Consider the following 12512-nt stretch of genomic DNA (forward strand, 5'->3'; position numbering starts at 1 on the left):
TGGTTTGAAAGAGAGCCTTAGGTGGCTCCGTTTGGACCTCGTGTTTGTCCACCAGCCAACACTTGCTCTCTGCTGGTGTGTGTCATGGCTGAACTAGAGACTCTAAAACCTCCACCATGGCTTCTGAAATGCGCTTTGTTCAGAATCTTACCTTAAAAGTGCCATTTCTGGGTTTTGTTAGATGTGCACACATACGTTCAGCATTTAGAGAGTTGCCAGGGGGCAGCAGGGCTGCGGTGCTCGTTGCTCCCTTCGGGCTCAGGCTGTGCCTTGTCAAAGCCGAGAGCTTGATATTCTCTAATTGCCATAAACACTGCATCTCTCAGCGGGAAATCGGCCATAAATCAGATCTTAGGGAAATGCCAAAGGCCGGTCTCTCCGATGTGTGGGTGATGCTGAATGTCTCCCTTCCTTCCAGGTGCCTCAACGAACCACTTCCATATCCCCGGCGCTGGCGAGGAAGAACTCCCCGGGCAACGGCAGCGCCCTGGGACCCAGGCTGGGCTCGCAGCCCATCCGGGCAAGGTAGGAGCACCACGTGTGGTGGGCAGCAGTGATCCTGGCACGAAACTGCCCGCGTTCCTCCTGGCATCACCTGGCTGGGAGCCTGAGCAGGTCCCACCGGGCTGGTCGGGTGCCTGCAGCATGGCTGGGCTTCGGCTCTCCTTTTGCCAGCTAGTGTAAAACAAAGAGTTCTGCAATGCTTTTGTTGTAGCCGTGGAGAGCTGGGCTTGCATTCATTAGTATTTTATATCAGCACCAGAGGCTGTGAGTGCGTGGAGTCCCAGAGATATTCCCTTTGAACTGGCCTTAAGATGTTCCTAGGCATTGTGGGGTTTGTAGCTGGATGCTGTGTCTGCTGCTGTGGGGTCAAACAGGAATTTGGCCATTCTCTTTAGTGAAAGCAGGTTTGGGCTCTCCAGAAATTGCCTTTTGCTTATAAAGAGACTCATGCAGTTGTAAGCCAGTGGGGAGATCTCAGTGGTACATACCGCAAATTTCCTACAACTCAGCTTTTCCAGGTAATGACCAGGGAGTGTGCAAGGGGACAGGCACTGATACAGCTTGGTGAGAGCCAGTTCTTCCATAGGTGTAGATCAAGGATTAAATCCCTTTTGGCCTCCTGGGACCAATTCTCTTTCCCATTTCTCATGCTACTGATGTTAAAATGTGACAGGAAATGAGAGAGAAGTAATGACACCATAGCTTCTTCCCCTCTTCCTCTTACCCTCACCAGGTTTAGCTCAGGTATGTTTTTGTGTGCGAGTGCATTCCCTGGGGTCACACTCACATTTCTGAGGAAGGCTGCAGCATTGCAGCAGCAGTCTGACCTCTTCCCTGTGCGTTAGGGAAGCCCATGGCAGAGCTACCCCTGACATGTTGAAAATGAGCAGGGACGTTAAGAGGCTCAGCTCAGAATGGGATTGAAAAAACATGGCTTAGTCATGCAAGAGCTTGCCTCTGATTTGCAAAGTGGCGTAGGCAAATCTCTATAAACATCAAACAGGAGAATCTCAGGATAAACGTGTTGCATGTAGCCTTGCGTGGTGGAGCTCTCTGATTTCTTCTTCCTGTCTTGTCCTGTTAGGGTGAGGTCAAGTAGCAGACACGGGGATGGCTGTTGCCATATGCTGTGCACTGCAACCAGTTCTCAGCATATGTCTTTCTTTCCAGCTCAAAACCCACATTATGCATCAGCAAACTTGGGTACAGCAGGCAGCAACTTAAAGTAGCTGGCAGGGCTAACAGAAGGAGAAAGCATCTTTTTTGTTGTTCTTTTCTTAAATTACAGGAAAAAAAACATTCATGTCACGGATTTTTGCTCATCTTTATTGCTCATGGCTGAAGCATTTTGAAGTCTTGAAAATGTTGTGCTTTTAATTAGCTGCAGCCTGAAGGACAATTTAAAATGTGGCGTGACATTGGCCTGCACAGTCCTAGTGTGTAATGGTATTGAGAGTAAAAGGGGCAGTGCGAGACTGCGGGATTCAAGCTGAAGGTCACCTAATGTTTCCCTCAGTCTCCCAGTCCTGGTCAGTACAGGTAAATACATCAGTTGCCAAAGTTTTAAAATACATTTTTTCATGAGTTAATTTAGCTAAGGACGTGCCAGCTGTACAGCATGAGCTGGAAGCCTTCAGTTTGATGAAAATTGAAAATGATTAGGAGGCTGCCCTCTCCATTAAACTAAGTAGTCGGTGAAATAATTTCACATTTCATTTCCCTCACACTAATGTACCATTTCTCCAATTTTCCTTTTTAAATACCTCTCCTATTTGCTCTTAATTCCACCCATGCACAAATGTAAATGTATTAAAAATATTCTTTCTTTTATGTCACCCTCTTGGAACAACTGGGGGGTTATTTCCAGGCACAGAAAGCTGCTGCCTTGCCCTAATCATTTTAATACCTGCCTGTGTCAATGGAAGATAACACAAGGTAGTGATTCTATATGATATTAATGCCAGACAATGTCCAAACAATTTTGCCAACAACCCAGTGATGGCAACGGGGCGATGCACAAATTTGAACCATTCTGGGCAAATTTCAGACCATTCTCTGAACAGGTCTGAGTGATGGATGCACTGTGCATACAGCACACAACTTGTCCTTAGTGTTCAGTGCCTCTGATTGCAAAGGCATTATGCACTGTGGCAGCAAGGGTGATCTTTCTGTACACGTGGTCCTAATTAGGCTTGATGGAGAGCATTTTCTATACATCCTTATCAGGACTTTGAATTATAAGATCACTTAACAGAAATACCATATAAAAACAAGTTGCATAACTCTGCATGAGCATGTCTTCTGATGTCATCTCGGTGCCAAATAAGAATTAGCTTCCTAAGGGCATCTGATACCCTGCGAGATATTAGTCACTCTTTGTGTATCAAGGACGCTTTTTATTCTAGACTTCTGTATGTTCACAGGGGGGAAAGAAATCAAGGAGCAAAATGCCTGAAGTGGATAACTTATGCAAGCTTGAAGTGAAGCCATGAAAATTGGCAAGTGCGAATAAGTGGCAAAAGTAACCTGCAGCCTTGCTGCAAATTTGAGATATGTTCTTTACAAAAATATTTCTCTGGCTAGCAGCAATTTGCAGCTTCCTGATGTTATAATGAGTATCGGAGGTTAATTCAGGTAGCTCCAGCATTGTACGTCTGCAGGCCGAAAGGGAGTCCTGAGCAAAGAATCTTTTCATTTTTGCCAAACCTGGCAAAAGTAGAGAATAACGTTGCTCTCGCCATTTTTTCTTCATGGCTGTTGTCCAGCTCCATGAAGATGTTGGGTGCCTAATTCTGCAGAGCCTCTCAGCTCCCCTGGATTTCAGTAAGGCTTGCAGGATCAGTGGCTTCTGAAGGGACTTGAGCCCTGCCTTCCCCAGCAGCAGAGGCGTCTTCTTACTGTGAAGCTGTCAGTTTGGGGAGGCCCTGAAGCCCTTGTGGCCTCAGCTGATGGTTCTCTTTGTGCCCCTGCAGCAACCCGGACCTGAGGAGGACGGAGCCCATCATCGAGAGCCCGCTGCAGAGGACCAGCAGCGGCAGCTCCTCCAGCTCCAGCACCCCCAGCTCCCAGCCCAGCTCCCAGGGCGGCTCCCAGCCAGGCTCCCAGGCTGGCTCCAGCGAGCGCAACAGAGTCCGAGGTGAGGTGGCTTTTGCTGTAACACGTCCCTTTATAAAGCAGAGGATTCATCACTTCTGATGCACTTCAGTGACCGACTTGCCCCCTGGAAAACAGAGATGCCAGCACTGCCTTCTGCCTGGAGCCTGCTGAAGGCTCTGCTGCATGCCCCTGGCAGCACACTCAGCTCCTGTGCTCTGCTGAAATACTGCAGTGCCAAGTCATTTGTACAAAAGGAGACAGGGGTTATGCTGCAGGATAAAAACCAAGAATACCAGCTTTCTGTCTTCACTGCCCCAAGCTGACATCTGTGCCAATTTCTTGGGATTGTGCTTCCACCTTGGGTGGGTGTATCTTTCTGGTTTTGTTGGGTTTTTCTTTTTGTTTTTAATCTTAATTTTTTGTGCAAAGCACGCGATGAGAGCAGAGGAATGAATTAGCCTGTAAGCAGCTTTCTCTAAAATGCTTTCAGACAGGAACCAGGTTTACACTGAGTGTATATTCCTAGCCAGGTTGTTTCCTATCATCACAGAGCCATTCTTCAAGATTTTCTGTTCCCTGGTTTAATCGCAGCTGGAGTTGCTAAGGCCCTGACAGCCCGTTTATCTGCATTTTTGTCACAGCTCGAGAATATAAATCCACAGAACTGAAAGACATTAAAACAAATGTGGCATCCATGCTTTGAATTTTTTATGACTTGACTGTAAGATGACATGTCTGTTGTTGAAATAATCACTTCTTTAGGTAGTCAGGAAAAGTAATTTATCACCAGTTGTCTTTTTCTGTTTGTTTTTGTTTTTACTAATGAGGAATCCTGTGACAAATAATGTCCTAGCGATGTCAGGTGCTGCAGAGTTTATAATTTATAACACGCCCTGTTTTTTGCAGAGTGAATTTGTTTTCTTTGTGGAAAGAAGAAAGGCAGGAACGCTGGGAGCAGGCTGGGCTGGGCTGTAGCTTCTCTTGCTGTATGGAGGGAGACTTGTTGCAGTGACAGCCAGGCAGAGAGCAGCAGGAGGATTTTTCAAGACAACCGAAGCAAAGCGTAGCAAAACTTTATTAGGTAGACAGAAAGTGCCAATTTGCAAGGCATTTAGGCTCAAGATGTCCTTTTCTAGGTTTGTAGGGTCTTCCTGCTTGTAATGGGCATTGCTTGTGCGGGCAGGAGGGTGATGAAGCTCCCTCTGCCCACCCATCACAAGGGGCTGGGAGTGGTGCTGGTAGCAGGCACTTCCCAAGCCAACAGGCTCTTGGCAGAGATGGCTGTGGACAGTGCACACTCTCTGCATCCTTGACAGAGTTTTAATCACCCCCTCTCTCTGTTTCCCTTTTGCCTAGGGAATGTCAAACCCGAAGGGTCACCCGTGCTCTCCCACGAGCCCCCTAAGATCAAGCAAGAAGACAACAGAGACGTGACGCGGCCAAGCCGACCTGCTGTGAGTCTTAAATTATTCCCTGCAGGAATGTTGCCAGCCGGGTTGGCCGGGTGTCCAGCCGGTGCAGTAGCACAGCCATGGGGACCCCAAAAAAGAGGCTAGTACCACTGCTCCTCCAGCTGAGAGACTCAGAAGTGGCGGTATGACAAGAGCCTGAGGGGGGTTTGAATGCTTAAGGGAGTGCATGAGTTTGATCAGGAGCCCAGCTCTAGGGGAAAGCACTTAAGCCTGTGATTTCAAATAAAGCAGGTGCTTAAGTGTTTTGCTAGACTGGGCCCGGTGTCTGCCCGTGGCACATTGTTGTGTTCCGTACTGCATGGTGCCCCTGCAGCGGCCCGCAGGGATGCTCCTGGTCGGGAAGGCTGGGTGACCAGCCCTGAGAGCCTTCACAGCTTGCACAGCAGCTGGGTGGTGGCGTCTGTACGCTCCTGTGTTACTACTGTTAGCAAAGGCCCAGCAAAACCTCATCCAAAGTGTTTCTTTCTGATTTAACGTTGTTGATACTTGTACTTTAAAACTGCAGAGTCGACCTAGTAACGGAGTGAATTTCCACTGCTTCTCTTTTTTAATCTGTATTAATGTTTTGTTGATGTTGTTTTCTCTTTACACTCCACAGCGTTGAGCTAACAATTCTAATTTTATTTCTAACCTGCTTGCCCTTCCTCTGGCTTTTTCCTGTCCTGATCTGTTTCCTCTGATGCTGATTAATCTTCCCTTACCCACAGAGCTATAAGAAAGCTATAGATGAGGTTAGTGATATCTTTTCTCAGCGGGTCATGCCAATGTGAGGTTGACTAGCTAGCGCTTAATATCAAACTGGGTTTTCGTGGTGCTGCCATTCAAGAAGGTGGTAATGCAATCCTGGGGCAGATTGGAGATTGTGTTTCGGCACCGGGAGCCTGCCTGCGGGGAGGGAAATGGAGCTGGTGGTACCTTTGGCTTGCCCACGGGCTGCGTGAAACCCACTGACAGACCACACGTGGGGGCCCTGGCAAGACGTGCATTAACGTTCACATGCAGAGCAACTCCTGCGACTGTTGCTCTGCATTTTTAAAGAGAAAGACCAAGAGCAGAGCTTTCTTGGGTCAGCAGAGGTGATCCGGGCAGACTGAACTGCACATCAGATTCTGCTCCCAGCTACAGCCCACAGGAGCCCATTGATTTCGGTGGGCAGATCGAGCTATATTTGAAACGCAATTTAGGCCTAATTCAAATAAAGGCATTTGGCAAGTAGAGGGAAACAGAGCAGTGAATGCAGTGATTAATTCCTTGTTACAAGGCAGACCATCAGCTGCATCGAGGGCCAGCAGAGCTGCCTTGCCTTGGTTTATACCGGCTGGGAATCTCGCCCTGCAGCGCAGGTGCTATCCAGCCACTGCAGGTGAATGCGTTTACCAAAAACAGGATAGGCAAGGACATACATGATTACCCAGGCTGCACACAGCAACACACTTCACCACCCCAAATCGCTGCCTTGCTTGCTGGGACCAGCTCCTGCCGGGTTCACTCAGCTCACTCCTCCACCACGTTCAGCGAGACTGAACGCAGAGCAAGCTGGCACTGCCTGCACAGGGCACTCGCCAGCCCCCGGGAAGTGTTTGGGGCATTTTCTTAATTTTTCCTGTGTTGAGGTTCTCTTCTTTGTGTTTAAAAATACTGGTAGAAGGTGGAGCGGTGCCCTTGAGAGCACTGGTAGCAGCAGCCTGCTCTTTAAAAAAAGTAAATAGAAGAAAGGAAAGGGGGAAGGCAGTGTGCTGGTTAGTTAACTTGTGCTTTTGGATACAACACGACCGATGCTTCGTGTTTAATGAGGTGCTTTGTTAAGAAAAAAGCACATAAATCAGTGTCTGAAGAGAGGCAACGTGCATGCTTAAATTCAAGCTAAATGAGCTATGTGATTTTGGAAACCAATCTAACTTGATTCCAGCAAATATTAAATCTAAAGACATCTTGGCAATTACACATAATTAAAGAGCGCTGATACTTTTAACTTCCGCATTATGCCACCTTCAGTAATAACATTCCAGACACGTGTGGAGCTATGTAGTGCTTTCTAGCTGTCAGATGGTTTTTGGTCCAAGAGCAACGCAGTTGAGCCGTTTAATCCTAGGAAGTGCTCATTATCTGCAAACATGATAGCATCAAAGCGTTCACCGTCCTGCGGCAAAGCCTCAGCTCGGAGCCGTGAGTTGCCTGATGATATTGGCTGGGAGTATTGTTGCTCTTATAACTTCCAAATGAGTTATTAAAAACTAATTGAGCTGATTTTTAAAATATTTGGCTATCTCTTAGCGATGACCAAGGAGGGTTGATGGGGTATGGCCGTTCGTCAGCCTGGTGGCAGGATTTCAGCACGCCCGTGTTTTTCAGCCCCGCAGAAGCGGCAGGCTCGGTGTGAGGCACTGCAGGTGTCACAGTGCTGCCAAATTGGAGCCTTTCTCTCTCAGCAATCTCACTCCGTTCAGGTCTGCACTGGGCAGAGGCATCTGGAGGACATCCCTGAATCCACGCTCTGCCATGCCCAGGCTTTATGAGCAGCCCCAGGTGGTTTGCAGACATTTTTGGGGTGCACCACCATCCCTTGCACGGGCAGGGAGAGCTGCCTCCGTGCACATCGTGCCTTCAAACGTGTTAGCGATGGAAGGTGCAAAAAAGAGAGTTTTCATGGTCCTTCCCTGTGACTAGAAGGGATTTTGTGCTAGTCCTGTAGTGCCGCAGGCATTTATGAGGCTCTTACGCAGTCTTCCCTTAAAGTCCTTTTTACACTGGTGAAGGCTTTAATCCAAATCAAAGGAAAGCGCTCGATACACGAGAGCATATTTTGTACTCTAAGCGGAGAGCATTGTTAAGCTGTTGAAATTTTCACCGATTCTTACTTAAGAAAAGAAACAATCGTATCCTGGAAACTGCTCCAGCATTAATTAAAGTAATTAGTTGTCCTACCTGCAGATTTGACTGTGTTTCAATCCCAACATGTTGGCATAATAATAAACTCTGTAAGTACCACATTCTCTCTGTAATCATGATAAAGAGCCTTTCCTTAGAGTTACAGAGAGCGTTTGGATTTGGAGAGGGATATGGAATACTCTTCATGGGTATCTGCTCTGAAGCATAGATTATTCCTAATTTTTTTTATTAGCTTGTTTTCACATGCTGGTATTTGTGGCCGTGATTGCAAAGCTTTCTGACGTCCACAGGAGTCTCTCCTCTTCATCAGTAGACTTGGAAGCACACCTTAAGAATATTAATTATAAAATTATAAAATTAAAACAGCCAAAACCTACTCTGGGTTCCTGGGGCCTCGTGGCCACGGGTGCCCGGAGTAGGGCAGGGCAGAGCTGGGAGCAGAAGGAGCGCTGCTCCGGCACAGTGCCGGCAGCGAGGACCCAACTGTGGTGCTGTGTCGTTGATGTGACAGATCCGTTCTGAGCACTCCTCACCTCCGCAGACCCAACTCGGTGCGGCTCGAGGGCAAATTTAAATGTCAATAAAGCATTTTGTTTGATTGGTGTGGAACTGGGGATAAATGATTACTCCACTTGAAGCACCAAGCGCTTCATTTTCGAGTCTAATCCGAATGACACAACGAGCTTGTTATGTCCTCAAGTTAGCCAATAACCGAAGTACAAATTGCTTGCAAAATACTACCTATTTATGGTTAAAAATATGCTAGGTTTCCATCTCAGCAGTAGCATTTTTCCATCATTTTCTTCACGTGTCGACGGGATAGATTTTAAGAACTGACCGTAATTAATGTTGCCGTAATCGCCCCGCTGGAACGGTAAACTGGAAATGTGTGGCGTGCAGTAAAGAGAGAGTGTGGCCATGAGACAGTTGTGGAATCTAGCGTTTTTCAATGAGTTTCTTTCTCCCTAATCCTTTATCTCTGACCGAATGCACTGATGGCTACCTCGGTCACTAATATAGGGAGAAATGGTAAGACTGACAATTGCGATGCTTTGTTCGTCATGTGCATGTTTTGTGCAACAGAGTACTCTAACCCATTCTAATTAGAGCTCTCATGCTTTTTTGCCCTACTGCTTCCCCCTGCATTGCTATAAAAGCATGTAAGATAACAAAAAGTCTATTTTCTACACGGTGCCTGCAATGTTCCTTGTTTTTAAATAGCAGTGTCTATTTTCTATGACTGTCGGGTCTAAGGCCTCATCAAAGTCATGGTAAACTGAAAAATTCTTGCTAGGTTTTGGGACTGCTCCCATCTTTTTCTCGTTTCAAGGCTTTTTCCCCCTAGCTTGTAGGCTGTCACATTTCACATAAAGTGCTTAATGGTTCCCGCTGAGGGATTTTTTTTCTTTCTTTCTTTTAACGATTTCATTTTTATTTTATTTTTTTGATCGCGTGGCTGACTCAGAGCAATGACTCAGAAGTCTCGCTGAGCAGGGCGCTGCAGTGAGCCAGGCACCTCTCCGGGGTGCTCCTCACCGCCTCTCGGCAGCCACCTGACAGCGGAGACTCCTCACTAAAGCAGCTCTTGACTTGGGGATTGCACCACTCCATGGGAGATGCTGTCATTGCTTCCTTCCCAAATGCATTTATTACAGAATAAATACAATTCTGGGCTCTCTTTGAGAAGTTTGAAAGAGGAGAAAACCCTGCAGGAGAAATTCTCCAAGCCAATCTTTGAAATGACGTTGTTTTCCAGTTTACTATGATGGTGACTGAACTTCACCTTTTCCAACAAATATAATTTTGTCGTGTATATACATATAAGTGTGTGTATATATATGCACATACGCATTCCAAACAGAAAAAGAACAGGTTGGCTATTGATTTTTCAGTGAGCATAAATCAGTTTTGTTTTGTTTAATAAATGCTACATGCTACAAACATTGTCTTACATTTGTCTCATGTTTGTAATGACTCTGTAAAGCTATTTCTCGTTGCTCGTGCTGTTAGCATTGGCTTTTGAAGAGATGTATGTGACGTTCTCCTCACTTTAGATATAAGAGCCATCGATTTCTTGTTTTGTTGCCCCCATCCCCTTTAGGATCTGACGGCCTTAGCCAAAGAGTTGAGGGAGCTGCGCATTGAAGAAACCAATCGCCCTCTGAAGAAGGTGACAGACTACTCTTCCTCCAGCGAGGAGTCGGAAAGCAGTGAAGAAGAGGAGGAGGACGGGGAAAACGAGACGCATGATGGGACCGTGCCTGTCAGTGACATCCCGAGGCTTATGTAAGAAGCTCTTTCTTTCAGGGAAAAAAATGAGAAACTGTATCGTTTGTTTATCTGGAGGAGCAGTAGCTGTGGTGTGGGGCATGTCCAAAGCATGTCGTTGTTCAGGGGCTGGCACAAGCAATGGTGTCATGGTTGAAAGGGATAATTTGCTCAGATGTGTCTTTTTCCTGATCAGAATTAGAAATGTTTAATGAGGAAAGCTGAATTATGTAACTGCGCATTCAGAGAAGTTGTATTCCAAGTTAATGGACCTGTTCCTGCTGCCAAGTGAGGTGGGTTTGTAGCCAGAGTGGACGTACCTGACTTCATTCACACCTTTGGTCCTGCCTGCAGACCTGTGGGCTGGTTTGTTGAAGCTCTGTCTGCTCTGTAGCTTGGTCTTGCCCCAAATCAAGCCATAATGAAGTGCAGTGTTTGGTAACCTGACCCATGCCAACTGTTAGAGCCAGGTTTAGCACATAATAATGTGGAATTTTTGTCATTGCTTTCTGTCTTTGTCTCAAACACTGTGCAGGCTAAAATGGTGAAACTAAGAAGTCAGCAGACCACAATAGTGCATTTGTCTCCCCGTTATAGGACATCAGACACTTGGGCTTTTGAATATCTCAGTAGATGAGGAAGGAGGGAAGCACAGCATCAACATACACAGCACATAACTATCTTCATGCAGGGTGACCTCAGTGAGGCACCTCCACCAGTGTTTTGCTGAACCAGCTCACCGGGGGCACTTCTCGTGGCTCTGTGTGGTAGCAGGGTTTGACTCCCCTGCACTTCTGAATTCACAGAGGAGTTGTGGGAAGGCTTTAGGAGATTTTTAGCATGTTAATGTCTTAATTTCCATTCTTTGTGCAAAATGAGGTGGATGATTAGTCAGTGGGGATCTACCTGACTTCATCCATGACTTGACTGGGTCAGGAGCAGCAGGGAGACGTTTGGGGTCCATTTCCTGCAGAACGCTGAGCTCCAGGGTTGGAGCTTCCTCCCAGCAGACGAAGGAAATCAGAGCTCTTGAGATTTGTCAGGGAAAGTCAACAGGGAGAGAAATGGTCATGAATATGCAGCAGTGGGATGGGCAGTCACACAGGTATGAAGGGGGCCTACGGCTACTCACAGAAGAGGTGTTTAATCAGAAGTGGGACAGTTTATTCCTTTTGTCTCTGCAGACACGTTTTCTATATTTGAAGACTGTGATGGCTCCCTTAAGATCTCTCTTCTCTGGGCTAGACAAGCCAGATTTTGCTCATGTCATGGGATTTCTTGCAGGGTCACTTGCAAACTGCATGCCACTAGGATTTGGGGCTGCAGTAACTGTTCATTCACTCACTTTATTGTCTCAGAATCGACATAACCTCTTTTCCCTCAGTTTTCTTTCTAAAACAGGAATAAATTTATTTTCCCATTCTTTGGTGGTATTTAGGTGCTAATGATAGGATGGAGGTGCAAGCTCATTGCATGAAAAGTGCTGCAGAAGCATGGTGTGCTGTTATTTGATACCTGGTTTGATACGATGCAGGCAAGGATGTGCTACAGAGTGAATTCACAGTGATGGAGAACAGCCAGTGTGTATCGCTCTTAAATGCAAAGAAACAGGTGTGTCAGCAGCAGCTTCAGAACTGCTGTCAACATTTTCTGGCACCCAGGCAGAACGGGGTAATCCAGGCGTGCTTTGTCACTTGCTTTTGGTTTCATTTGGATTATGGTTATGCCGCTCGCCTGTTCATACTGCAACATAGCAAAGTCATGGTGGGAGCTCCCCACCTGCAACATGCACTCAGAAGCAATCCTAAAATTTGATATGTTTGAGAGGAAAATCCAGTCTCTCTCCTGACATACGAGCACAGAAATAAAGTCAGCACCTCCCAGCGCTCCAGTATCTCTGGGAACTGGGTCCCGGGGAGGAGATTGGCAATGTTTCCGTACAGAAGGCGTGCATTAAACAGACAGTTAAACTCTCAAGTGGACTGATAGCAAGCCCACGCTGTGAATTGCTTCTCCAGACAATTTGCTGTGATGTTACTGTAAAAACCAGCCTCAGGTGGTTGCTATAGGAAGACAGGGTTGCTGTTTCATAAGGTATAGCAGAGCTGGTCAGAAAGAGTCCTTGCCTGTGAGAACATCTGCCCTGAGTTTAGCTTGGCCAGATGTGGGGAGGCTGGAGGAGGAGGCGGTTCAGGGGCATCACCCAGTATCAGCCACGGATGGGGAATGCTTCGCTGGTGGCTGGCAGGACATGCCCCAGGCAAAAACCCCTTCGGTAAGGAG

General features: G+C 46.8%; 1 protein-coding gene across 4 annotated transcripts in view; it reads left to right on the forward strand.

The window, feature by feature from the left end:
• TNIK (TRAF2 and NCK interacting kinase) overlaps window positions 1–12512 on the forward strand; it is a 142099-nt gene that overhangs the window by 109968 nt on the left and 19619 nt on the right. For all 4 annotated transcript variants that reach the window (XM_082766844.1, XM_082766842.1, XM_082766845.1 and 1 more), the window contains 4 exons: window positions 419–525; window positions 3477–3640; window positions 4957–5054; window positions 10063–10247. In XM_082766844.1, the coding sequence (XP_082622970.1) occupies window positions 419–525; window positions 3477–3640; window positions 4957–5054; window positions 10063–10247 (554 nt within the window). The remainder of the gene's footprint in view (window positions 1–418; window positions 526–3476; window positions 3641–4956; window positions 5055–10062; window positions 10248–12512) is intronic.

This window comes from Aythya marila (genome assembly GCF_965140915.1).
Source record: "Aythya marila genome assembly, chromosome: 9".
Taxonomy (NCBI): domain Eukaryota; kingdom Metazoa; phylum Chordata; class Aves; order Anseriformes; family Anatidae; genus Aythya; species Aythya marila.